The sequence below is a fragment of the Colossoma macropomum genome, unplaced genomic scaffold (genome assembly GCF_904425465.1).
Source record: "Colossoma macropomum unplaced genomic scaffold, Colossoma_macropomum, whole genome shotgun sequence".
Classification (NCBI taxonomy): Eukaryota; Metazoa; Chordata; class Actinopteri; order Characiformes; family Serrasalmidae; genus Colossoma; species Colossoma macropomum.
The window spans coordinates 24,235,321-24,262,236 of NW_023494810.1; the positions used below are offsets into that span (position 1 = coordinate 24,235,321).

The 26,916-nt window shown below is 41.3% G+C and overlaps 1 protein-coding gene across 7 annotated transcripts; it reads left to right on the plus strand.

The window, feature by feature from the left end:
* The first annotated feature begins 2,174 nt into the window (after positions 1-2,174).
* Positions 2,175-26,916, plus strand: dido1 (death inducer-obliterator 1). 7 transcript variants are annotated; one of them, XM_036560224.1, is made up of 17 exons: positions 2,175-2,299; positions 6,137-6,218; positions 8,807-8,909; positions 9,310-10,210; positions 10,565-10,946; positions 13,541-13,762; positions 14,415-14,655; positions 17,486-18,074; positions 18,312-18,471; positions 18,599-18,715; positions 18,811-18,972; positions 19,423-19,576; positions 19,685-20,192; positions 20,871-21,018; positions 21,145-21,234; positions 21,353-21,548; positions 22,717-26,916. In XM_036560224.1, the coding sequence occupies exons 3-17, from the start codon at positions 8,828-8,830 to the stop codon at positions 26,343-26,345; spliced, it is 7,581 nt and encodes a 2,526-aa protein (XP_036416117.1). In that variant the 5' UTR covers positions 2,175-2,299; positions 6,137-6,218; positions 8,807-8,827; the 3' UTR covers positions 26,346-26,916. The 7 variants fall into 7 exon arrangements, with proteins under 7 accessions (XP_036416117.1, XP_036416116.1, XP_036416121.1 ...); XM_036560223.1 differs by having other exon boundaries at positions 8,810-8,909; XM_036560228.1 differs by having other exon boundaries at positions 8,810-8,909; positions 18,811-18,924.

Consider the following 26,916-nt stretch of genomic DNA (forward strand, 5'->3'; position numbering starts at 1 on the left):
ACTCATTTGATGTGGACGTCTTGGTTTGGTGAATGCCAGGAGAACGTTACCTGCCTGACTGCACTGTGCCAACTGTAAAGTTTGGTGGAGGAGGGATAATGCTATGGGGTGTTTTTCAGGGGTTGGCCTAGGACCCTTAGATCCAGTGAAGGAAAATCTTAATGCTTCAGCAAACCAAGACATTTTGGACAATTCTATGCTTTCAACTTTGTGGGAACAGTTTGGGGCCCTTTTCTATTCCAGCATGACTGAGCCCCAGTGCACAAAGCAAGGTCCATAAAGGCCTGGCTGGGTGAGTTTGGTGTGGAAGAACTTGACTGGCCCACACAGAGCCCTGATCTCAGCCCCATCGAACACCTTTGGGATGAACGAGAACAGAGATTGCGAGCCAGGCTCTCTCATCCAACATCAGTGACCTCACAAATGCTCTTCTGGATGAATGGGCAAAAATTCCTCACGCTCCAAAGTCTTGTATATATACAAGATGCAAAATACAGGGGGTGCTGGGGGGGTCCAGGGCTTCCTAATGAACCTCTTGGATCCCCTGAATGTCTCAAAATCAAAATACTGGGGGGTCCCTGAAAATAAACTTATTATAATGTTATGCTGCTGGGGAAGAGACTGTTGTGGCAAAAATAGGCAGCTTTGCTCAAAAGTTCACAATTAAAATAAAGCTTAAAACACCAGGATTGGCAGGAAAAGGCACAATTTTTTAATCAAGATTAAGGCTTTCCTAAAAAAAACGAGTTAATCTGAGTTGGCCCAGGCAAAAACTGACCATCACAAAAACCCATAATTTTATTCTCATTTCTGGGCAAGGAGGGTTCATCACCTAACTCCTTGTCCCTCCCAAATATTTTATATCTTTTGATTTTTACACCATTATTTCCAAACCTTACATTGTTTTTTTGATTATCTTTCACGTCATTATTCACGTCATTATTCACATCATTATTCATGTCATCATTAACATCATCATTTTTTCTTTTTAAGAATTCTACCATTATTTCCAAACCAAACAGTAACATATTTTTAAAAAAATAATCACAGGCCAAGGCCACAGTCAGGCCTAGGCCTTCAAACTTTATTCACTCCATGTATTGCTTTATTCAATATGGTTACAACTAAGTATCTCTATGTTTGTGATTTTCTCCTTCAAAGACATTTTAATACTTATATGGAACAAACAGGTTTGTCTCTGCTCGTGTGCCTCTCCTAGATGAGGCCTGTTTACACACCACTACAATTTGCAACATACTCAGGGTCACCCACAGATACACACACAGAGGGAAAAGCTGCACATGCACAGAAAGAGAGCCATACAGTATAATATATGATTGGTTATGATTTATTACTTTTAATTAACCTTAAGAATTTTCCATATTGTCAAAAATTCTCCCTTAAGACACTCAAATACAAATGCAGGGGAAGGTCATTGTTTAGCTGCTTCATCCACAATCAGCGAGCTTCTGTCTGTGGTATTCTTAAAACACTATGCAGCATTGGTCTGCCTCAGGGTGGCGCTGTAGCAAATTGGTTCACCCAGTTGATCTTTCACAGCCTGCAGAGCAACTGATGCTCTGCGCGGGATTCCTCTGAAAAGCTTTACAGTATGGAGTAGCTTGACCAATTTCCCAAGAGTTTGGTGGATAGAGTGAATTATTACGCATTTCTCAAACTGAAGGCAAAATAGAGATGTGTAAGAGCTCAATTATTGTGTGGAAGACCGCATTACCAGACCTGAAAAGAGCATTTTCAGAGGAAGAGCTAACAGTTAGCGCCTCTATGGTGAATGAGATAGCTAGCAGCCAATGCTGGAGTAGCCAGCCAACATGGGACCCCCAGAAAACCAGAGGGTATTTCGCTTTTCACTTTCTATAAAGCTTTTTAGTGTCGCCCACCTTATTAGCATGAACTAGAAGAAATACAGAAAGAAATGAATGGAAATAAATTCAGAAAATATGTATTTATTTTTTATTTAAAAATATGTATTTATTTAAAATTTCTACCCTGCATTTATTTATTTACTTACTTACTTACGTATGTATGTATGTACGTTTACATTCACGTTTGGTCTTCCATAGAAACCGTCCCCAAAATCTTCACCTAGGCGCTGCCTGCACTTCCCCCCCTGTCCTGCGGGGGTGCTGTAGCAGGAGCGGCGGTAGCTCTGTGTGGTTGCCCTCCACTAGCGCTGAGAAAGGCGCTCATGTCTGTCTGCATTCGCCCCATCAGCACGGAGAGAAAATGGAGGACAGAATGTGGCGGTGACCGCGTTGTAGACACGCCAGATTCACAAGTGAGTTTGCACCACTATGAACGCAGATGGATGCATGAAGTGTAATTCTGTGTTTCAGACGGTGTCTTTCATTGCCTGTGAGCGTTTCTCTAACATCGCACTCGGGTTTAACTGAGCAGCTACGCGAGCCCAGACGTCGGTAATGGCGCCTCGGACGAAGGCCACCATATTATCATCAGCATGAGGGATAAAACATTCCTTGCTGTCTGTTTAGAACCGAATAGTAATAGTCATGGAGTTGGAAATAGCTCTGTTGTCGGAGTACAGCTGCGCTTGTCACGTTGCATTAAAATCTTGAAGGGACAGTTGGGTTTGGCGAACTTCAGTTTGTGTCACTATGGTGATCCTCGCGTAGTCGCTCGCGCTGGCCTCGAACCTACCAGACTTAATACGACGAGGCTGATGTTGACTTCTTTTTAGATTTTCCATTTCCACCTTAAATGATGATCCACCTTACATTTTGGTGCAAGAATGTAACTGCGGCTCCATTTAAGGTGGAAAGAGAAAACTAACAAGAAGTTGGTGAATTCAGCCGACCTCAGCCTCGTCTTAGCACGACGGTTGTTCGCGATGGATCTCAAACATTTGCCTGCCATTTTAAAATACGCGACTACTGTTGGCTGTTGCGGCGCTGTATATACATGGTTAAAGCTTTAGCGTCATGTTGTACAGTGTATATGCAGCTTTCCTATGAGTTAACGTCAGTAAATTGTGCGTCCTCACCGAAGTCATAGTCGACTGTTTGTTTAGCCACCTTTAGCCAGCTAGCTAAACGTGCTCTGTGGGGTGTGCATGTTTGGTTCCTTAGCGTCGTCATTGACGGTACGTAACGCTACATAATGCGCTTCTGGGACGTGTGTTTGGCAAACAATGTTATTTGTTCTGTCGAAATTACATATTAACGTTAGTAAACTGAAATACATGTAAAGCAGGGTCAATAACATGTCGCGGAAGAATTTGACTGCGGCTGATGAAGCTAACTTCATCGTTAGCTTGCTAGCTCAGGCTCCAGCGTATGCAGACAGAGCGGGGTGTGTATTAATCCGCAAACGTTTTTACATCCGTTAAAGTGAAAACTCATTTAAATTGGTCGTTTGATCGCAAGATATTAATTAACAGGTCAGCTGTGTGAAAGCAAGCAGAAATGGGCTTTTATTGATCTATTCCGTTCCTCCTTAAACGGTGCAGGATTTACGTTCCGGCGCCTGCACACGCGCCAGAGGCGTAAACTACTGCACCGTTTAAGGTGGAACTGAAAAATCGAAGACGACGCCAATTTCAGAATCGTGTTTCTTCATGCTGAGACATTTATTTTAATAATACCACCAGCATACTCGGTTATTTCACGTGGCTCTGGTGTGAGAGAACACTGAACCAAAGCACCAGGAAGGAATGTTCATTAACATTTTATTAATTTAAACCGTACATATACGTTGTATCCCAATAGTTAGTCGAAAGGCGACGTTTTAGCCATATATGTTGCACGACAGTTGCATTGCAAGAGCTGTCTAATGTTTTGATGGCATAGGGCCTCGCTGTACTAGCACCTAATCCACATTGAGTGTGTATTAATAATTATTTTAGCTTTACATGGGAATTCCACAGATTTTTCTGAATTTCTGCATAATTCTCTGGTTGAGATGTAAACAAAATCACTTAAGTATTTTGGTTAATTAGTAGAGAAACATACAGACTGAGATTTCTTTACAGTGGTGGTGATGGGAACCAGGCGTCCCAATGTCTACTGCGCAAATATAGCCAGTTTATCTGAAACCGCCAGTGAACCTAAACAGGTTTTCTGAGTTTTTATATATAATGCTGAAAATGTTAAAATAATGGTCAATCTGGGGAAAAAGTTTTCTTTGGAGAACTATTTTGCCTTAGACCACCCTTAAAATAAACTGAGCAAAATACGTTTTAGATCAAAACTTTATCACAAAACTGTAAAACAGTGGTAAGTTTCTCTAGATTGAAGCATTTCACACCAATCTGCTCTGATGATTTTGTTGATATGTTAATTGTTTAATTATGCAGCAGTTTCAGAAAATCGGTGGAGTTCCCCTTTAAGGTAGTTTATGCTGCCTTCAAGTCGTCTTGGAAATATCATATTGAGCGCACATGAACGCCACCACATTGTCGTATTCTGTAGTGGGGGAAACTTGAATTTTTACAATGAGCTCCAGGGTTTCTGAATTGGGTGCATGTCAATGAAAAAGCAGTGGTAGCTCCTGATAAACTGGTTGTATTTCAGTTACTCAGCAGCCACACATGAATAATGCAGGTTAAAATCATTCCCATGTGAAAATAAAACAGTTGATGCTTCTAACTAGATAAAATCATTACTCATCTAAAAAAGCATCCTCTGCTCTTCACTTTATTGCAGTAAAATAAATGTAATAAATGACAAAAACAAATGTGAACTAAAAACGTCTTTTTCAGTGCATCTATATTGTTTTCAGCCAAAACCACTTGAACACAAGTCTTACTTACGACTGCCAAAATCATAAGTAGGGAGTTCCGCGCAGGATTTGAAGGTAGCTTTTGGATATGGGTTTTATGACATCCGACATCTTGTTGGGTAGTTGTCTAGTTATGTGTGTGAATCCTGTAGATTATCTAGTTAGCATGTGGGACAACGGAATGATCAGCCTTTGGGGCTTTGTGGTGCAGCATATTTCATAGCCAAAGGGAAAGAATGTTTTAGATAATGAGATTAAAGTGATAGTTATTTGCCACTGTTCATATTTTTTGTCTGTATGGAAGTTTAAGGTTGTAATTTTCATACACAGATGAGCAAGGTTCTGTAATGGATGGAGGTACGTGATCATAAAATTGCTTATAGATTTGATTAAGATATTGACTTTGTGAGAATTTACAGGAATTATTTTAGTCTTCCAAAAAAATGCAAGTAAAGGTTAATCCATTTCTTTTGCTCGAGAGTATCTCAGATTCTCTACTTCTCTGTTAATTTAGCTAAAATATTTTTGTGTAAGGATGAAGATAAACAGATGTAATTACAACTTCAGTATATTAGATATATAATAAAGTTTTAGGTTTCATGTGCAAGCTTTGTCTAGTTTTAATAGACAAAACAAAATTTGCTTATATTGATATATGTACAGGCCTGGTTTAACTTGATACTGTATTTAAGGAGGCATTGTTTTGATTCCGGCAATGACCCCTGGATCTAATTAAGTATAGGAGGGGTTGCGTGTGCAGATGGAAACAGCTGATTGAGATGGTATGCTTCACTGTCCATCTTGTAGTTTTTTGTTCAAATGATTCAAGGAAGGAGGCTCCCATTGGAAACCACTTAAAAGTGAATGACTGGTTCCGTTTTGCTGCACACAGTCCACATGATACGATCTAGGTCAGGGATACACAACTCTGCTCCCTGTTAGACTGTGTTCTAGTCTGCAGAGTTTAGCTCTAGGTCTGATTTTAACTCCCCTGATACAGATGATTTGGACATTGACACGCATCTAAACATCTGAAATGGCCTTTTCATGAATCGATTAGCCTTGGTTTAAATAGCACTGACACAGTTGAGTCACCATCAGAAATAGTTTTTTGTCTAGACTCAAGCTTAATCTGGGTTAGGGAAACTGGTTCCTAGTTTGAACTAAGATCCATCCCAAGATGTGTTGGTCTGTCAGCTAGTCTAGCTAGAATTCTTTCTCAAGCAGGTTGATATGTTCAACCAAAATAAACGTGTTTGGAAAGTTACTTTTTCTATATGTTCATCTATTATGACTAATGTGGATATGATTATTTTAATAATCTTGGCTTCTTTTTTTAATTCTATAGTCTAATAAGGTTTGATCTCTCCTTTCACAGATTACTTTTGTGATGTGTACGGATCAGGACCTGCTGTAATCGTACACTGCTTCCAGTTCAGCAGAGCCTGAAAGACAGACAGGTACAGTGCAGCAGTTCTGCTTCACCTGATTCAACTTATTTCACGTTTTGTATTGCAAAAGGTTAACATGGGTTGTTCTGGAGTCCTTGTGTTTAGAAATTAATTGATCGTTACAAAATTGCGAATTTCCTTCACTCATCAGTTGCAGGCAGGTTGGCTGCACATGTAGTCGGACTCTCAAGTGCTTTTCAGTGAATGAGCACTAAATTAAGGTCACATTTCTTCAGCTTTAGATTCTTTTAAGTGCAAAGTTTGCCTCATTCATACCTTTACTAAGCACAGAAATCCTTAATGTACATTGCAGTATCATACATGTTTAGACTGAAAATACACCAGGCCACATTAAAGGCACTTGAGATAAATACTGAGTTTTGTAGAGAGATTGTATTGGAATTGGGACTGAGGGGGTGAAATAAATGGGAGTATGTCTTTTCCCAATTTGTAACAAGCTTGAAAGTGGGACCTTGAAGCACATTTTTATACTTGAACCTTTAAAACCTTTAGATTTAAAATGCATGAAGAACAGTCTTCCTTCTCATGGGATGTACACTACCACTAAGATAAGTGCTTTTCTAAAGAGGCCGTCTCTAATGATTAGCTCTCATTTCTCGTGAGAGATCTCCCCACGTATATATGCATTTTCATGTTAGGCTAACAGTTGAATCCGTCAAAAATGTTTCACATTTTGATGGCCTCTCGAGGTGGATGAATGAACTTAACCATAATAGCTAATTTGATGCCACACAGTCCTTAACAGCTTGCTTGATGCCACACAGTCACTCCTAGAAATGTAAATATTCTAGGACCTAAGTGTTTTGGTAGGCTTAGAGCAGTTTACAGTGTTACACCTAACCGGGTTTATTGTGGCAGCAGCTGCAACACACTTTGCATGCTTCATTGATTCACGTGTGGAGAAATGGCCAATCCACAGGTTTATGCTCAAAGGTGCTACCTTTTAAAAAGTAAGAGTTCCATTATTCCAAGAATTCCATGAACTACATTCGTCAGTGTGTCTGTTTACACCTGGTCGCTTCATGTGTCTTGAGTATTAGGATTATATCTGGATAAGGCCAAGACGTATAAAAGTGCAAGTGTAAACGCACCCATGGCGCATTTAAAACAGATGCAAATGTGATTTTTCAAACCACTTTAGGAGGTGTTCTGAGATGCATTAGAGCCACGTGCTAGAAGAGTGTAAACGCATCCGTGCCTCCAAGACACATTCGACAAAAAAAAAAAATCCCTCCCACTCCAGCCGAAACTCCTTACAGTACCTTGCAGTACGTCACTGGGTGTGTGATCTGTGCCTGTGAGGAACATAATTATGCACAATGTTCTTGCCCGGATGAAACTTAATGCTTAATAGCCATATGGACAGACCTCTTTAGCATAGCACAGGAAGAGACTGAAGGATAAACAATTGGTAATTGGTTGCCGTGTAACAAGCGGATTTGCATATTTCATCCCACGCAGCCATCGGATTTCGGTCAGCCTGAAAAATGCATGTGGCTAAAATCTTGTCAGGATACAGTCCAGATACAAGTCACATGAAATGACCAGGTGTCAACGAGGTCAGCATTTCAGGAGAGGCTCAATTTTGGTTTCACTTTCAACCTTGTAAACTTTTAGGCAGAATAGTTCTATGTTACTTGTCTACCTTACAAAATAGGATAACTGAAAAAATGTAGCATGGTAATTATTTTCTATTTATTTAAGGGAGATCATTTAAAATACAGGGTGATTAAAAAAGATTTATCTGATTTCAAAATGATCTGTTTCACCTGTAAATCATTAGAGTAAATTGTCAATGGTTTAAGTGAGCATAAAGTTTATGTAATTTTACAAGCGCTCAGTATGAACCTCCTCCAGCTGTACAGACATCAACACGATGGTCAAATTCATCCCATACTCGATTGAGCATGTCTGGTGTCACTGTACTCACAGCTCTCTTAATGTGATTTCGGAGATCATCCAGTGTTCTGGAACCAAAGACGAATGCTCTGAGCTGTTGGAGGTTCACTGCCGCCGAAAATCACGTTGCACAGTTATGACAGATACACTCTTATTGAAGTGAAGAACGCAAAACGCTTTCAGGGGTGGCCGTCTCCTCGCAGACTGAAGGGAGCCATCTTCCACTAACAGTCAGAAACTCTGTGACCCCCTCTTTCAATTGGTATGTGATTGGTTCGTAGGCGCCTCACAGTTGTAAAGATATGGTGCTTTGAAATCGGATGAATCGCCCTGTATGTTGGGGTTTCTCCCATTCTTACTGTTTACAGATTATTCTAGAGCAACTTTAAGTCAGGTTGACTAATAATGACTGCTTTCCATGTGCCTGCAACTGGCTGCATTTTTTGCAGGTTTTAGTGATAAGTAAGAAAATAGTCATACACTGGTTTCAGACTTGACAATAAGTAAACTAAAGAGTGTGAAAAGTAAAAATTTCCTAACAGGTTACACATAGAAATCTAAATTACCTGTCATTACTACATTTGCTGCCTTAGCCGAGGTGGTAAAATGCAACAGAGAGCTCAGATCTGCATTATATGTTGTGCTTCTCTCTTAACTGTAAATATTGTTTTGAAAAGTAGTGAGTGACTCCATCAGCTATGGAGGAGAGTGTGAGTCCTGAGCTAGCTCAAGCTCCTGAGCCTGAGTCCAGCCAGGATCCTTTGGATACCAGCTCACAAGGTACTTACAGCTTGGACCGCTGTACTTAATGAGAGCACCACTTTACTAATTCATGGCGTCTTAGTGGAGTTCTAAGTGTGGCAATTGTTTGTCAGTGAACATGGTTCTAGATGGGAGACCTGATCAATTTGTTGCCCTGGATTTGGAATTGGGATGTCATTAATTGTTATTGCATTGGATTCATGGAAATTGGCACAATGAACCAAATGGTTCTGAATCATTTAGGTGTATCAAATAATTGCTGCTTGCCTAATACATCTTGCTTTGCTTCACATTGTTTGATTTTCCTATTGATTCAGTTCAAATCAAGTCACTGTGATAATTAAAAGTCAAAATTAATAGTTTGTACTACATGTTTTCCATTGAAATTTTCAAATGGTTTGTCTGACATTGCCCACAGCTCTGCCAGCTGTTCCAGAGGAGGAAGAAGACAACAAAGACCAAGGGGATGCTGCTCAAGAAGACAGAGTAGAAGACGCTGAGAAATCTGCCAAGACTTCTGGCGAGTTCAAGAAAACCTGGGGTTTCCGTCGAACCACCATCGCCAAACGGGACATGCCTGGAGACACAGCAGTGGAGAGCCCTGAGGCAAAGGGCGCGCCTGTGCGCCGCAGCGGCAGGCAGGCCAAACGTACCGACAAGCTGGAGGAGTTCCTGGTGACGGTTAAGCGAGGAAGAGGAGCAGGCAGGCGGAGCGCTCCCGCTCAGCTGGAAGGTGGGGATCCCCCGTCCCAGACCCCAACAGATGCAGAGACTGCCTCAGAGGCCAGCTTTGATGGGAATGTGGAGGCCAAAGCGGTGGAGAACAAAACACCTTCTCCAGTGAAGAAGACTAGAGGGAGGGGTAGGAAGAAGGCAGCAGCCAAGCCCAAAGGAGGCCCAAGTGGGTCGGTCAGTGATGATGGCAGCTCTGAAAATGAAGAGGAGGCCAGCAGTGAAACCTTGAAAGAGGTGCAAGAAGAACAGGCAACAAGTACCAGCACAGAGGACTGCAAGATAGAGGAGACTGTGACAGAACCGAAAGAAGAGGAGGATGCTGTGAAGCAAGATGAAGAGAAGAGTGAGGAGATCAAAGAGAAGCCTCCAGAGGAGCTTACCAACAAACGACCTTCTAGAAGCCCTGCTAAAGCAGCTGGTAAGGACTCCACTCCCCCCAAGAGAGAAGCCAGGCCGAAAGCAGGAACAAAGTCCAGAAAGGAAGAACAGGAAGATGAGGACGAGACTTCGTCTAGCGAGTCTGATAGCGATGGCTATGACCCCAATGCACTGTATTGCATCTGTAGACAGAAACACAACAAAAGGTAATTATTTGTGCTCATAAAATGTCAGTTTTATAATATGCTTTAACTTGTCTTTAACTGCACACTTAATCTAAGTTTCATTAATTTAATAGCTTTTGCAGTTTAAATTGAGGAGCATTCCATTTGAGTAATCTTTTGTGATCAGATTTCTGTATAAAACTTTGCATGAGCAGCAACATGTATTTTGATTTTAAGTTGAAGAGAGTGAAATGTACTTTTAATGTGGTGTTTTACTATTTAGTATACTATTTAGTGTGTCTTTATTTAGTGTAATGTATTTACAGTAATTTAATGAAATAGTTCCTTGTAGCTGGTCATAAAGGTATTTGATTGAAGTGTGCGGCATGTGCTCAGGTTCATGATATGCTGTGACCGCTGTGAGGAGTGGTTCCATGGAGATTGTGTGGGTATTACTGAGGCACGTGGACGTCTGATGGAACGTAATGGCGAGGATTATGTTTGTCCCAACTGCACTGGCAAGAAAGTTCAGACACCAAAGCCTGCTGCGACTACAGCAGTGACTGAAAATGGCAAACGCCCTGCCCCTACTGCTCGTAAAGTAGAGCTGGGTCCAGCACCTGCTACCCAACCCACCACACCAACACCTTCGACCTCTGCTCCTGCTAATACAGCTCCTGCCACAGAAGAGAAACCTGGGGAAGACCTGGGCATTAAGGGGAGGATAGAGAAGGCCACCAATCCAAGCGGCAAAAAGAAAATAAAGATTTTCCAGCCGGTAGGTTATTTGTAGGGTACATTTATTGGTATTAGTATTTTTCTTGCTGAAGTCCTTCACATATTTTATTAATTTTGTGTATAAGAAACACCACAGAAACGTCAACGTTACTTCCTGAATCTGTAAATCCTTAATCTTTTGTACCACACTGGTTAAGGTCGTCTGAGGTTTTCCAATAGAATGTTGATCATTTTCAATCAGTGAACGTGTGCTTGGTATGTGGATCTTAAATAATGTTATAAATAGAATAGGTACAATATAATACAGAATTACTGAAATATTTATTTACAACATGAAATGTAAGCGTTCTAAAAGTAGTTTGTAGTATTTAAAAAAAAAAAAGCAAATCTACATTTGATTTATTTGCTTGTTTTTTTTTTTTTGTTTTTTTTTCTTTTCTTTTTTTGAAAAGCCAGTGAAAATGACTGGTGATAATCTCATTCTTTTACATTCTGAAATTCACCCCTTCATTCTAAAATAGTAGTAAACTTTGTCATCCAGTAAGCCATTACATTTGAAATGCTAAAAGAAATGCTAAATATTTAACTAGCAAAAAGGGACATGGTGTTCTTAGTTATGCACTACCAGTAAGAATTTTGGACACAACTGTGAATATGCATATTTTTGTCATTTTTTTTGTGTAAATGCTTAAGCTTAAATGCAAAAAAAAATTGTTTCCAAGACACTTAGAAACAGTAAAGTTGATCAAATTGACCTTTATTTCCAGATTTAAAACAAATGTTCAATGAAGAAAATTGTTTTGAAATGCCACCAGCAGGTGGTTTTCAGCAGCAACAAGGTCTCAGCAAATGTATATCTTAAGTGTTGGAAAATCGGCACAGGTGACTCCTCAGGTGTGTAAAACTGTCAAGACAAGGGGCCTCATTTCTATAAGAATCTGTGATAGAAGATAGTTTGATGTAGCACTTTGTGGCCACTACACGGCACTGAAAGAAGGGCCCAGGTTTGATTCCTCGGCCGGGTGTCCAGGGATTTTTCTGTGTAAAGGATGGAAGTCCAAAGACATGCAGTCAGGCTAATTGAAGATGCTAAATTGCCCCTAGATGTAAATGTATGTGTGAATGCATATGTCTGCCCTGTGATGGTGGCTCTGCACGTCCCTTATTCTTTTCTTTGAAACTACTGTAGTACTATATAACACTACTAAGACATCAAAACCGTAAAATTAGGAAAACCCCTCTATGAGCAAGTGTGTCCAAACTTTTGACTGGTAGTGTAAATATGACAATGTAGGAAGAAGTCTGCACTTGAAGAGGTAGGTGGATCTGCTGTAACTCTGGACTTTAGCCTAAATGTGGGAATATGGCTTGAGTGCTCATCATTGTCTGTACATTTTGATGCATATCTGAAAAGCCGACTAACTGCAGGTGAAGCCAGAATGTTATCCCCTTGATCAAAACATAATTTGAGCTGGTATATAACAGCAGACAGTGGACTTGTACAGATCTAAGCTGTCATCAGAAAATAGTCACTTAAGTTTTCTGTTTTCTTCAAATGAAGACAGTGCTGCTGTAAAAATGCAAAGACTCAGTTGTTCAGTTGTTTTATTACATGCAACACCTGCATGATGCGTTCAGTTGAGTAGCAGACTTAAAGATGCAGTGTGTAAGGTTTAGTGGCATCTAGTAGCGAGATTGCAACAAATTGAATACCCTTCCTTCACCCTCCCTTTCCAAGTCTGTAATAGAACCTATGGTGGCAGTCAGGTTTTCACTTTGACGATGAGGATTCACCCTACGTTGCCTTTTCTTGTGCTAAATAAGTATGATCCTCCATTTGTCAAAATTTGGGTGCTTAAACTTCTCACAATACAAAACAGTTAGCCAGCAGCGGCCATGGGTTGTTCTACTTCTTCCAAGTGGTGCTATAGCGCCACCAAATTCAAGCTGTCAAATCAGTATAAAACATGAAAGGCACACTGTGTTTGGTATGTCCATTCTGGGCTCCTCTAGAAACATGGCAGTACAACAAGGTGGCCTTAGTTGGAAGAGGACCTGCTCCCTATGTAGATAAGAAGGGCTCATTTAAAAGCTATGAAAACATAGTGATTCGTAGCTACAGGTGATAATACACTAATGAAACATGGTTTTGTACATGCCACACTCCATTTCTGCTGATAAATCTCTCTAAATCTTGCACACCACACCTTTAAGATCAGTGATCATCAAACCTGCTCCTTTAAGATCAGTGATCACCTGACCCAGTCCTTTATGGTGCCAGACACAATCTACCACACCTACCTGAGCCAAATGCCATGAGACATTTTTGATGGCACTTGATCTAGCAATTATATTTGGGAGCGAGATAGATTTGAGTCGGGACTGAACACTCCAGGAAAGATCTCCAGTAGGAGGATTGGACATGTTTTGTAATGGTGTTTAGGATGTAAACAGCAATAGCACAGCAATTGTAAAATTCCATATTTGGACTTGTTAAACAGTGCTAGAGCTGGTGTAGGATTACTGAAAGGAAGCATTGCAGTCCTACATCTTTTACTAAAGAGGAAGCATCATCAAAAGCAACTGTTCTAATAATTGCAAAGCTCAGTAGGTCTTACCAACCCGAGTTTTCAGCAGGCAATCGTGACTGCAGAGGAGTCCTCTCTACCCAAGTGCATTGGTCCTGGCTGCGAGAGGGATGCTCTGCCTGACTCTGTGTACTGTGGAAATGACTGCATCCTCAAACATGCTGCTGCCGCCATGAAGACCATCACGACTGACGGCAAGGAGACGAAACCCAAGGAGAAGGCCAAGACCAAAGCACAGAAAAAGACTGCAACCAAGTCAACACCCAAGGTATTATACTGCAACCAAGATAACCAAGAGGTTGCATAGGAACTGCAGTAGGGCATATTTATTAAAGCATTAGTAGTATGTCTTTATATGCAGTGCATTGCATCAATTGTGAACCATAAACAAGCAAACTGCTATTGTGCTGAATTGTAAATGGTGAAGGTGGCTGTGCCAGTAGTGATGGCAGGTAAATAACAGGTACAGTGTCGATCTTTTCTGTCTGTAATTCATGTTGTTAATTTAAGCCCTTTTGATGTTAATTCTTGTTAAACCATGAAATCTTGCCTACATCATGTAGATCGGTGGTTCCTAACCGTGGTCCTGGAGTAGCCTGTGCTCTGCATATTTTAGTGTTTTCTTTGCTCTCTACATGCCTGTTCAAAATAATCAGCTTATTAACAGGCCCTTCAGTACTTGACGTGGATATGTTGGGAGCAGGGAAAACACTAAATTGTGCAAGATAGGGGTTACTCCAGGACCAAAGTTTGAACTTGTGATGACAGTCTTTGAGCCACCACCCCAGCTCCCTTTAGCAGACGGGTTTAACTAGAAAAATCAGAATAGATCATTTTAGTACGTCTGTGCTTTCTGAAAGAGCGATTTTGAAGTCTCCTTGATTTGTTCTGATTTTTAACGTGTATATTCTTTTCTTCAGAAGAATTCAGCCCCAGAGCGGAGGAGCAGCAGGAGGTCCACTGAATCATCCAGTAAAGCTGAAGAGGAATCATCGGAGTCAGAGGCCCTTGAAAATGAAGAGGATGAGGATGAAGAAGATAAACTTGCCGAGGAACATCCACCACCCCCAGCTATGTCATCCTGGTCCAGCGACCATAATTACATTGCAGTAACTCCAGAAAAGACTACACCCATATCACCAACTGTGTTAAACAAAGCGTGTATGTATCTCTTTGAAGGTTTTCCACATTTATATGATCTCCTTTTGTGTCTTGAGGTGTAGAACTGATCAGATGAGCAATATGTTGGTGTTGCTGCCTAGGTCAGGAAGGCAAGCAGGCTGCTACACTGTAAATTAATCTGAAACCTTCATTCGGACGTGCTTTGGAAAAATTTGTTCCTGCACAATGTAAGCTTGTGTAAGCCTTACAGTTTGTAACTTCTTGCTGTTTTAAGAGCATTTTGGCATAATAGGGCAGGTTAAATTCTGCTAAGTTCAGCAGTACTTGCATAATATATACAAAGCAGGAGCTTGTGAACAGGTGGGTATAAGTAAAACGGTAAGTATTAGTGATTGAAGTTGCAAGTCTGCCTTTATATCCAGGAAAAAAATGTATTACACATTTAAAGGGTGGGTTTTCTGGGCACTTTTTTCACAATTGAGTATGGTATTTTCTATGGCAGCTTCATTTTGGTAATTTCATCTAAAATTAAATTAAAACTGTGCTGAGAAAACCACCCCAAAAGGTTCAGAGTTAGTTGTTAGTTTTAAATACCTAATGCGTGCCTTGCCATGATGTGTATCTTTTACACTTTCTGCCTGAGGTCTATAAGCATGTATGTGGAGTGTGAGAGTATGCATTTGAGTGTGTGTGTATGCTGGAATGTTGACCTCCTCTCCAACTGCTCTGATCTGGGAGTAGTATCTTCATAAGAATGGAAGTGCTGACCACTCATCTGAACAGGTAGGTCTCGGTGTCTTTATCTCGTGCCCACTTTTCTCTAAGAATAGAGCATCATCTCAGGGACATTTTTGGCAACCGTTGCAAAATTTGTTGCTATAAACACCATGATTAATGAACAGATTTTTGATATGAATTGCATGCCCTGCATTTATGAAATTCACTTTGGACAAGTGACTTTGAAATAAAGTGATATTACAGAGAATATTCTGATGCCCCGTGCTTCAATTTTAAGTCTTTTATGGATTTGTTTTGGATTTCATGGCCTCTGCCTGCTTTGGCCATTGCTAGACAGCCAGCCACTGATCACCACAGATCATTGCAGTTGGAATAACATTTGCCTGCTGACCTGAGAGGGGGAGAAACGCATCATGTGGTCCAGACACTAGAGCTGACACTCTGCTTATGAAGTTTGAAGCTGCGAAGACTACAAATGAAAACTGAAGATGTGGTAGTCTGCCAGACAGCACCCAGAAGCAGAGCCCACTGCCCTCATTACTGCAACACACACAGAGGAAATGCCAAGCCAAGATTATAAAAACATGCAGGCAATTTCATATACTTGTGTTTCTTTGCTTTAGTTACAAAAGTGAGTAGTTGCTTATAAGTACATTGTTGGAGTTAGCTCAGTAGACTAAAGTTTTTGTCCTTTTGTCATTAAATAGAAACTGTTGCCTTGTAATATTGGATTGGGCAATGAAAATATGAAGATGCTCACTGACAAGTTCTGAATGACACTGATTTTCTCTTTCATTGTCGGTAGCAGAATATTTTGGTGTTCAATCAAAGGCTTTGCTGAAAACTGTACCTAATCAGGGAATTAAAGTTCTAATCAATAGCTTAAGATGGCATGAAGAGTTTTTTTGGACTTTGAATGAGCTTCATACTGATATGCCTGAATTTTGTCTGTCCAAGAGATGAAAGAGTCATTAAACCCAAAGGATGACATGATTGCCCTGTGGATAAACCTAAAATGGCAGCACTTGCTTCACAATGAAAACAAAAGACAAGCCTTATTGAAGTAATAAATGCATTATGACATCATAATAGGTGTGGGGGAGAAAAACTAGTTCTGTTTAGACCAGTGATTGATGGGCCTTGGATGAAGTGGATATATGTGAGCATGTTTTGTAGGTAGGCATCTCCCCTGGGTTGGGTTTCTACACTTGCATTAAGTAGCACCACACAGTGTACTGTTGAAACATTACATTGTAGTTTCTCTTAGATTAAGTAGGCATATGATCAAAATAATGTCTTCATTTTTTTTGCACATGCCTTTTTTTGGCCTGTGAGCTTCATTTCATACTGCAGCATAAATTTATAAAAGGTATTTGCATTTGGGCACAGTTTAGTTTTTTTGTCTTAGGTTTTGTGTATTGTGTATTAACATGCAGAAACAGGGGAGCCTGTCAGTTTAATATCAGAGACAAACAAATTCACCATTGTGGCAATTTTGAATAGAATTTGTAAAATATGCTGTTTTTTTAATTATGTTCTTTGTGTCATTTGACCAACAGAGCATATTGTATGCATATTTTTGAAGTGTAAGGCCCTTGAAGGTAATAATGAATATAACTGACCTGCCAGAGGCAGGTATGCTGACAATATGGCATATAATCTCAGATTGCTTATTTTACATTTGTGTATTTCATAAAGGTTGCACACTGCAATGAACAAATCCTTTTTAAATTGATCATTTATGAAGCTGCCATATGTATCCCCTTTTTGTGGGATGCTCATTGAGATTTGTGTGCCATCTTATTCTCAAAAATAAAGATTTTTCTTCTGATCCTTTTGATTCATGTTTTTCTTTCACTTACCATTCCTCAGATATATGGTTATGGACCTTTTTGCTCTTAGACATTTTTTTAAATTTTCAGAAAGTGAATACAGAATCAAGGCAAGGCACAAAGATGTGTTATAAAAAATATGAATTCAACCAAATGGTTACTGATTGTGTTGCCATGAACAGATGTGACCACATGGATGCACATTAGTGTTTTTTCCAATTGATTACATGATGGGTTTACTTAATTTCACTTTGTCTTAAGATTTTGTTTTCATATGTACTTTTGTGTTTTATGTTTAGCAGGTACCCAGAAGGATAAGGAAAAAGAAAAAGAGGAACAACAAATGGAAGTAACTGAGCCAGAAAAGAAAGACCCTCTTCCTGTTGAGAAGAAACCCCCGGCTATGACAAAATCCCCCAAAGGAGGCAAGAAGTCCCCAGGCTTGAAGTCAGTCAAGTCTGCTCCTGTAGCCACACCCAAAGGCAAAGCAAGTACTACTAATGCAAGCAATGCCAAAGACTTGAAAAAACATCCCCCTCCCCAGACCAAAATGGGCAAAGCCAAGAAACCAGGGCCACCCCCTCCCCCCATCCCAGTCTTCTCTTCTTCTGGCCCACCTGGATCACGGATCCATGCGACTGGAGCTTTGAGTGTGGCTAAAAGCACCTTCACCATCCCTAAAAAGCAGCCGCAGGGTGGGTCAAAGGAGTCTGCAGGCTCTGGACCCTCTCCCACCACAAGGACACCTTCTGCACCCATGTCTTCTACATTCCAGGGTCACCCACCTCCCTCCAAACCTGCCCAGCCTGCAGCCCCTGCATTGCCACCTCCGAACAATCAGATGAGATCCAACATCCGACGCTCACTTACTGACATTCTCTACAAAAGGTGAGATACCAGTAAAAACTTGCTACTATGTGTTATTGTGATGTTTATTTTCTCACTGAGTTATGAAATAGTGTTCTGAAAAGGCATTTAGAAGTAATATGTATAGTATAACTGATCAGAAAAAAAGTTTAAAACTGTTATTGAAGAAGGAATAAGCTAACTGATTCAGATTCAATTACAGATCAATTGTGACTATGGCTGGTTATATTATTCATCAATAATGTCATTGTACCATAGGGTGAGTGACAGTGATGATCTCTCCATGACTGAGGGTGAGGTGAGCAGGCTGGCTGTTAGCATTGAGAAAGAGATGTTCAACCTCTATATGAACACAGACAGCAAGTACAAGAACAAGTACAGATCTCTCATGTTCAACCTGAAAGACCCTAAAAATAAGGTTAGTCAACAATGTGTGTTATAATCAAGCATTAAAATATTTAAATATCTTTCGGGTAATCTTTGTAGCTTTATCAAGAAGTTATGTCTGAGAATTGTTTTTCTGTTTGCCGGGGCGTGTTTAACAGGGCCTCTTCTATCGTGTGGTCGGTGGAGAGGTCAGTCCATTTCGATTGGTCAGACTAAGCCCTGAAGAGTTGCTCTCTAAAGACATTTCTGATTGGAGGAAATCAGATACCTCTGAGGTAATGCAGTAATACTTTTGCAGAATGCAGAAAAATGTTAAACTTAGAAGAGCTGAGCCCTGTAAGTACTATTGTCTGATGGTTTCTGTTTTAAGGCTCTGGATAGCGGTGGAAGATCTCATTCAGGACAGCCCAAAGCTGGATCCAAGCAAGAGGGCGCACCCCCTGATGTGGACATGGAAGACGCCCCTTCTATGTCTGATGGAGATGTATGTATCTCTGCTTCTTCCCAATCTCCCCGCTTGGCTTCTGCTGCAGTAAGTGGTGGCTTTCTCTTTTTCCTTTCCATAGCCTTTGGTCTTTTCCCTTCTGTTGCATTCCTTTTCACTTCAGTTTTCTAAAGCATTTCTGCTTAAGGCTGAATGTCTTCTTTAGAATCCTTTAAAAACTGCTGTCCTAAGGTGCTACAATGCTTTTGCAAAACTCACCCTTGCAGTGTTTCTAAATTTTAATTGCTGCGGCACAGAATGCTTAAGTTTGATGTTTTTTTGCATGCTTTGTTGGCTCATGTCATTTATACACTTAATTTATACCTCAGACTGATTGTTACTTCTTAAACCTGTAAAATGTGACTACTTCATTTGTTCTTTTCTTCTACATTTTGTGACTTTCATGTGAGCAGAATAAATAAGAATATGAACCTTTGTACAAGATATATTAAATGGATTGTATGGAGTGACTTTGGAGATCCATCTTTATCCTTTTAGGATCATCAGGATTCACATCCTCCTGCTGCAGCCCAGGACTCTGGCTTGGCAGGAAAGAGCAGCGCAGTGCCAGACATCTTGAGCAGTATGCTGAAAGACACCACAGCGGAACACAGGGCTCACCTATTTGATCTCAACTGCAAGATTTGTACAGGTGGAACCTCCATAACAGTGTTTTACAGACAGTTAGATATTATCCAAATAAGTCATACTGCTTTAGGTTTTATATTTACAGTACATGTTGTCACCAACTCTCCTTCAGGTCAGAGACCAGCTGATGATGAACCAGCTGCCAAAAAACCTAAAATGTCTGTTCCTAAAAAACAAGACCTACCAGAAAAGCCCAAGGCAGAACAACGGCCATCCAAGGTGCCTGCAGACCCGTCCACAGCCTCTTACTCTGGCAGTGAGACCCCAGTGCCAGCATACCAGCAGAGTGTCATGGAAGAGCCAAGCAGCATGTTGCCCATTGTTCATACCCCTGCAGCTATCCCTGCTGTCTCCTCTGTCACTATAACGCGACGTGATCCCCGTACTGCCAGCCACCGCTCTTCTGCACCTTTGTCTCAAACGGGTCCTGATGTTGCAAATCCTGCTGCTGCACCAGTCAGCATGCCTACTGGAGTGCCTGTATCCGTTGAACCTCCTGTGGTGGAGATGAAGTGCCCTTTGCCCATGCCACCTCCAGCTCCAGTGTCTGTATCAAAATCCACAGTGCCAAAGCCTGTCTCTTCAACAGACACCCGACACTTTGGGGCCAGCACGTCCAGGTGTGCTTTCACAGCAGTTTTTATTGTTCTCCCTGCTGGAAAGGGACCATTAGAAACCAGTAGGATTAAAACCTAATGGTTTTGCCTTCTAATGGGAATTGGCTTAACAGTTTCCAACAGAGATCACTAATTCTACTTCCTGTAGAATGCCTTTAGAGCCCTCTAGGAAACCATCAATTGCATTTAGAATCAGCCGCTGGTCACCTGCTATACCAATGGGATCCTTTACATTGTGATATCAACCCATTCAAAAAGCCAAAACACTTTACAAAGCCATCAGGAACCAACCGAAACACTTAGTGGGTTCTGTGGTTTTTCCAGCAGGGCTGTAATGCATTTTACTTGAAAGCAAGTTCACAGACTTGCATTAAATTGCAACTTTGCAGACACTCTCAATTCCATTTTAGAAATTTTACCGTGAAGTTAAAAACATGTTCACAAAATTCCTCAGCAGTTCTGTTGTTGGTGTGCTAGTATGATCTGGATTTAAGAAAACAAGTAAAAAGGAAATTTTGTTTGTAATTATTTCATAAATAAAATTGAACATGCCTAAGCACTAAGTGCACATAATCAGAGTGAAACTGCCAGTTGTAACTGCAGAGGCACATCTTTCAGTGAGTGATGTTAGAAGGTAAGATAATAATTAAGATCATTAATAACAGTTTTTTGTGTCTGCAGCGTATCTGAACCCCCTCCAGAAGGCGAGACGGCTCTGTTCCTATCAGGACAGGAGATGATGTGGAAAGGATTTATCAATATGCATACTGTTGCAAAGTTTGTCACAAAAGCATATCTCGTCTCTGGGTCTTTTGAGCATCTTAAAGAGGTTCGTTCTTTGTGCTTTATCTGGCTAAATACTTACTGTTACAGAGCTCAAATGTGGTATGTGTAGGAGTTGTTGTCAAGTGTGATTTATACTTCATGCTGAAGCACATTTCTTACTGTCTCACAGGACTTGCCTGATACCATTCACATTGGTGGTAGAATATCACCCCACACGGTTTGGGACTACGTAGGCAAATTAAAGACTTCACTGTCAAAAGTATGTGAAGTCAGAATTTAAAAAAATGACATTTGCACTTTTTCCATTGTGTATATACATTTTACTGCTTAATATTCCAAACACTTAACTTTCTTGTCTGTGTCTGTCTTTTTTCTAGGAGCTGTGTCTTATTCGTTTTCATCCAGCAACTGAAGAGGAGGAAGTTGCATATGTTTCCCTGTTTTCTTATTTCAGCAGCCGCAAGCGTTTTGGCGTGGTGGCTAACAGCAACAAGCGCATCAAAGACCTCTACCTCATCCCATTGAGCTCAAAGGACCCTTTGCCTGCTAAACTCTTACCCTTTGATGGGCCAGGTAAGAACAAGGTTATGTTAAAGACAGAAGAATTGTTTGAAATCCATATTTAATTGTGGATTATCATGGCTATCCCTACTAAATGTTTCATAAATGCCTTCCATATCCTTCCAGAAACAGGTAAGTATGGGTATGAACACCATTTTTGGTGACTTGTATATGAAATAAGAGTTTGTTCCATGAAATTAATGGTTTTCTAAGGTTTTTGCATGTGTTCTCTGGTGAACATGATTGTTTGATATGTAACTTGGCTTGTGTTCTTTCCTGTTTGTAAATCATGTAATTAAAATTTCTAATAAAACATATGCATAACAAATTGGTAGATATGTGTCTCAACCTTGTTTCATAGTTTCCTTTGTAATAATTTTTTAATAACATTGGAACCGTGGAGAATTTTTAAAATTTCAATAGAACTGATAAAGAAACAATAGGCCTACACTATAAAAGTGATAAACTCACATTAAGCCACATGCTGGAATATAGCCATAAGAACAAGCTGACCATGGAAAAATATCCGAGGGACGATAGCAAGGGCTAGAGGAGGAGAAAAAATACCTGAGCAGCTGCTGAGAGGAATCATCCAACTAATAGACATGTTCCTGCATCCTGTGCCTGCCCAGAGGATTGCCTCTTCATCCTGTACTTGTTATTTAACTGTGAATGACTGCTAGAGTATGAAATTGCAGTCAGTATTAAGTTGACTGAGTGAAAGAACCTGATATTAATTATGAAAGATTAGAAAAAAGTGTTAGAACTATGACTGTCTTAAAATTAAAATGCTTATGTTAACAAATTGAGTAATTTGAAGTCAAATGGAAATGATATCTTCTCGATAATAATGACCAGACACTACTAAATAATTAGATTAATAATTTACAATGTAAATACAATACAATGTAATCAAATTTGTTTTGGCTTTTAGACATGTCTTCCTCTCTGTCATTTATATATATTTATATTTATATATATATATATATATATATATATATATATATATATATATATATATATATATATATATATAAAACGTGTGTTTGTGTGTGAGAGAGAGAAAGTTTGGATCAAACTCTCATGTCATATGCAAATAATGCTACAAGACTACTTAAAATGTTAGTGTGTTGTGGTTAATGATTAACTAATGCATCATATTTTAATGTTTTCTTGACAGGGCTGGAGCCAGCTCGTCCCAATCTCCTCCTTGGACTTTTGATTTGTCAGAAAGACAAGAAACGAACTGGAGCCCCGCTAGAGAATGAGGAAAAACGTTCCAAAACTCTACGAGATGACGAGACTGGTCTCCCAAAACCAATCGCTGTTAGCAAAACTGACAAAGCTATACGAGCCAGTCTGGAATCTGTAAGCACAACACCACCAGGGACTCCACCTCCCCTCAGCAGCTTGGAGTCTTCATTGGGTCCGCTTCCAACATCGTCAGTGTTTTCTATTCTGTCTTCTGTCAAGGCACCTGGTGTCACAAGTACAGGTAGTAATTCCCCATCAGCTACCACTTCATCAGCAGTACCTGCCGCCTCTGCCACCCCCCTTCAGACCATCCTGAAGACACTGTTTGGCAAGAAAAAGCAAGATTCTGAAGCTTCTCAGTCACCTTCAGACCAGAGTTCAGATATTTCAGTCCCTCTGTTAGATCCAATTGTCCAACAATTTGGAATTACCAAAGGGAAAAAACTAGACGAAGAAGAGGATGACAGACCCTATGACCCTGAAGAGGAGTATGATCCTAGTGTTAGCTATGGTACAGAGAAGCCAAGTGATCCCATAGTACCTGCAACCATCAAGCAGCCAGATGTCATGACTGGTGTGGTGGATGATATTGCTTATGACCCTGAAGATGACTCAATTTTTGAGGATGTTAAAGTTGATCCAGGTTCCAAGAAACAACAAGAGGAGCAAGAGGAATCCCAGCACCCACAACTGCCCGATGCATTAATTTCCCAGCCTGCTAAATCTCTGCTAGCCAACAGTCAGCTTCTTCAGCTTGGTAAAAAGGTTGAGGAGTTGGTTGGTAAAAGCTCAGCCAACCCAATTATTAATCAAAGAAGGGATCCAAGGCAGAGCAGGGACCCTAGACAGGCATCTGCTACTAGGAGGCTAACCTCTGATTCTGCAGAGAAGGAAGAATCATCTGACATTACATCTACTATTACTACTACTACTTTTACTACTACTACTGCTACTACTACTGCTGCTGCTGCTACTACAGCAGTAGCAGATAAACCACCACTTGACATTGCTGCAATCCTAGACACATTAAAATCACAGCAATCTAAGGTCATAGACACTCCCACACAGCATTCTTCTGAGGACACAACAACGGAACCCTGTGCAACCGCAGAAATACCAGCATCAGAAGATGAGGCCAAAATGGAGTCTGAACCATTGCATACTCCTGTTTCTCAACTAGACACGTCCAGGCCAGAAGAGGAGGCAGAAAGTGAAGAGGTACTTTTTCTAGAAGCAGACAGCACAGAAGTTTCCATTCCACTTTTAGGGGAGAAGATAGACCTTGAGTTAGTAGATAGTTACATGGAACCTGAACCAAAACCTGAAGAGAAGGATGCTCCTATTGAATCAGAAAGCAAGAGTTTTGAAGAGATTTGGCCTAATTCTGCCAGCATTTTAAAAGCAGAACCTGTTGGAGAGCCTGTCTCTTCTGTTGGAGAGCCTGTGGAATGTACTCCAACGACATATTATAACATCTCAACAATTAGTACCCCAATAACTTCTATTGGAGTGTCGCAAGATGTTACTCAAGTAAGTTCATCTTACATGGATTCACATAGCTCCCATCTGCCACACATGACCTCTTCGAACTCTCAAAATGAATACAGAGGCCCACCAGACATTCCACCTCCAGTGTCTTTTCCACCACCAGTTGTACCTCCGCCCATGCTTGGTCCACCACCAATGACTGTTCCACCACCCCTGCATATTCCTCCTCCAGTGTCAGGGCCACCTCCATTGCAGGGTCCTCCTCCAATGCAGGGTCCTCCTCCAATGCAGATGGCTCCACCAATGCAAGGGCTACCTCCAAGTCACAGAGAAACTGATTTATCCCAGTATCCACCACCTGGACCATATCCACCCTATCAGAATCAGTGGGGAAATAGTCCACAGTTTGATGCTTCAAGAGGACCACCCCCACCAATCATTACACCCAGAGGTCCCCCTCCACCAGTGCCACCAATGGGTCAGAGAGGACCTCCGCCTCAGATATATAATAGTAATATTCCACCACAGCCTCATATTGGCCCCAGAGGCCCACTTCCCGGTCCTCCACCTGCTGGGCCACCACCGCCGACTTTTGATGGACAAAGATTTAATGGGCCCCTCCCACCTTTCAACTTTACTGGACCCAGAGGCCCACCTCCACCATTTACAGGTCCCCCTCTTGGCCACTTTGATAGCAGAGCGCCACCACCATCTCACTTCTCTGGGCCAAGAGGCCCACCTCCACTTCAAAATATTGGTGAGCATGGACCACCACCTAACATCACAAGAGGGCCTGGTGATCAGTATGATAATGATGGTGGAAGTTCATACCAACAGGGGATGGAGCAGCCTCAGACTCAAACAACCACACACTCTTACAGAGAGAACCAGGGTCCTTCACATGGACCTGCCTTCAGGGCCCCTCCACCAAACCACTTTGATGTACGAAGAGGCCCTCCTGGTCCTGTAGGGGATATGTCAGGACACAGATTTCCTCCCCCAAACCAGTTTCGTGGCTCACCTCAGCATAGAGGATCTTTTGATGAACCAAGGGGAGGATTAACCCAAGACTTTGAAAGGCATAGGGGACCAGCACCACAGCAGTTTGGAGGGCCAAGAGGTCCTCCGCCAGGACAGTACTCCGATAATGATGCAGGAGGTCAGACATCACGCTACCACTTCGATGACCATTCAAATGACATTAGACCTATACGGGGGCCTCTGTTACCTACGCCTCCTGAAGGTCCGCTTCCAGTGCCAGGCCGCATAGGTGGACACAGCCCAGAGTCCCATCGTGATGAACACTGGCGACGACACTCCCCTGAAGTGAGGAGGCGCAGCAGCTCTGCTAGAGATGGTTCTGAACCTCAGGACAGGTCAAGTAGATTTGACAGTGGTCCCCGTGACCGAGATGGCCCATCAAGGCTGTCCGAAGAGAGGCAAAGAGACTTGTCAGAGGACAGGAGAAGAGACCGAGACCGGGATGGGTCGCATGGGGGCCGGCCTTGGGGCTGGAACAGAGACCGTGAATGGGATCGTGGCAGGGAGAGAGACCGTGAAAGAGACCGCAGCAGGGACAGGGAACGAGAGCGAGACCGCAGTAGGGACAGAGAAAGGGATCGGGATCGTAGCAGGGAGCGGGAGAGAGAGAGAGACCGCAGCAGGGAAAGGGATCGCAGAGACACTGATCGACACAGAGAAGGAGATGGAGACAAAAGGCGAGATCGGGACCGAGAACGAGATAGAGACCGTGGCAGGGATCGAGAATCGGACAGGAAAGACCATGACCGAGACAGAGGAAAGAACAGAGAAAGGGACCGAGACCGTGACAGAGATCGCGACAATAGAGACAAAAGACGTGAACGCTCAAGGAGTCGCGAACGAGACCGTGGAAAAGATAGAGACAGACGAGAGAGGGACAGAGAGCGGGACCGAGACCGGGAAAGAGAAAAGGACAGAGATAGGAGGGAGAGGAGCAGGAGTAAAGATAGAAAGGAGGAAAAAAAAGAAAAATCTGAGACCTCCAAGGACATTGAGAAGTCTGCTGATACTGAGAGTGCATCCTAATTTTCTTCAGTCTGTATCTTTTCATAATTACAAATGTTTCACAGTTTTTGATACCTGGAGTTTTCTTTTCTTTAACAGACTTGCATGGATTTCAAAGTATTCTACATGTGTTGAAGTCTTTTCAAAGCTTTTTTGGTACCTTTTTTCCTGGTCTTGTTGCATATTTTATGCTTTTGTATTACATTCAAGGACACAGGTCTTGATTTCAGTTAGAGAATCTCATTAGAGAGGCAATGTCATACCATTCTGTTGCTTCGACATGTACTTCCCCCCTGTTAAAATATATTTTAAGAGTACATTAAGTAACATTGTTTAATAAACAAAGACATGTAAATATGTATTTGTGTATATACAGGTATGTTTTTAACTACATTTTTTTCTAACTAGAAAAGTAAAGCCATATAGGTTAAAAAATTCATGTAAATGGAAAAAATTGTCTTTCTGAATAAGGTCTTTGAATGGTAATGCTTGTTTAGCACTGAAAGGGTATATGTGTAGGCTGTTGTCAATCAGCTTCCCACTAAGCTTGTCAGATTTTGTTTAAATGTCTATTAAACCCCTCTTTGTATGA

Bases quoted from the DNA above. Each gene is read 5' to 3' on its own strand.
- dido1 (XM_036560224.1), top strand. From the start codon at position 8,828: ATGGAGGAGAGTGTGAGTCCTGAGCTAGCTCAAGCTCCTGAGCCTGAG. The intron at 18,075-18,311 runs GTGAGATACCAG...ATTGTACCATAG, and splicing joins ACTGACATTCTCTACAAAAG to GGTGAGTGACAGTGATGATC. The intron at 19,577-19,684 runs GTGGAACCTCCA...ACTCTCCTTCAG, and splicing joins CAACTGCAAGATTTGTACAG to GTCAGAGACCAGCTGATGAT.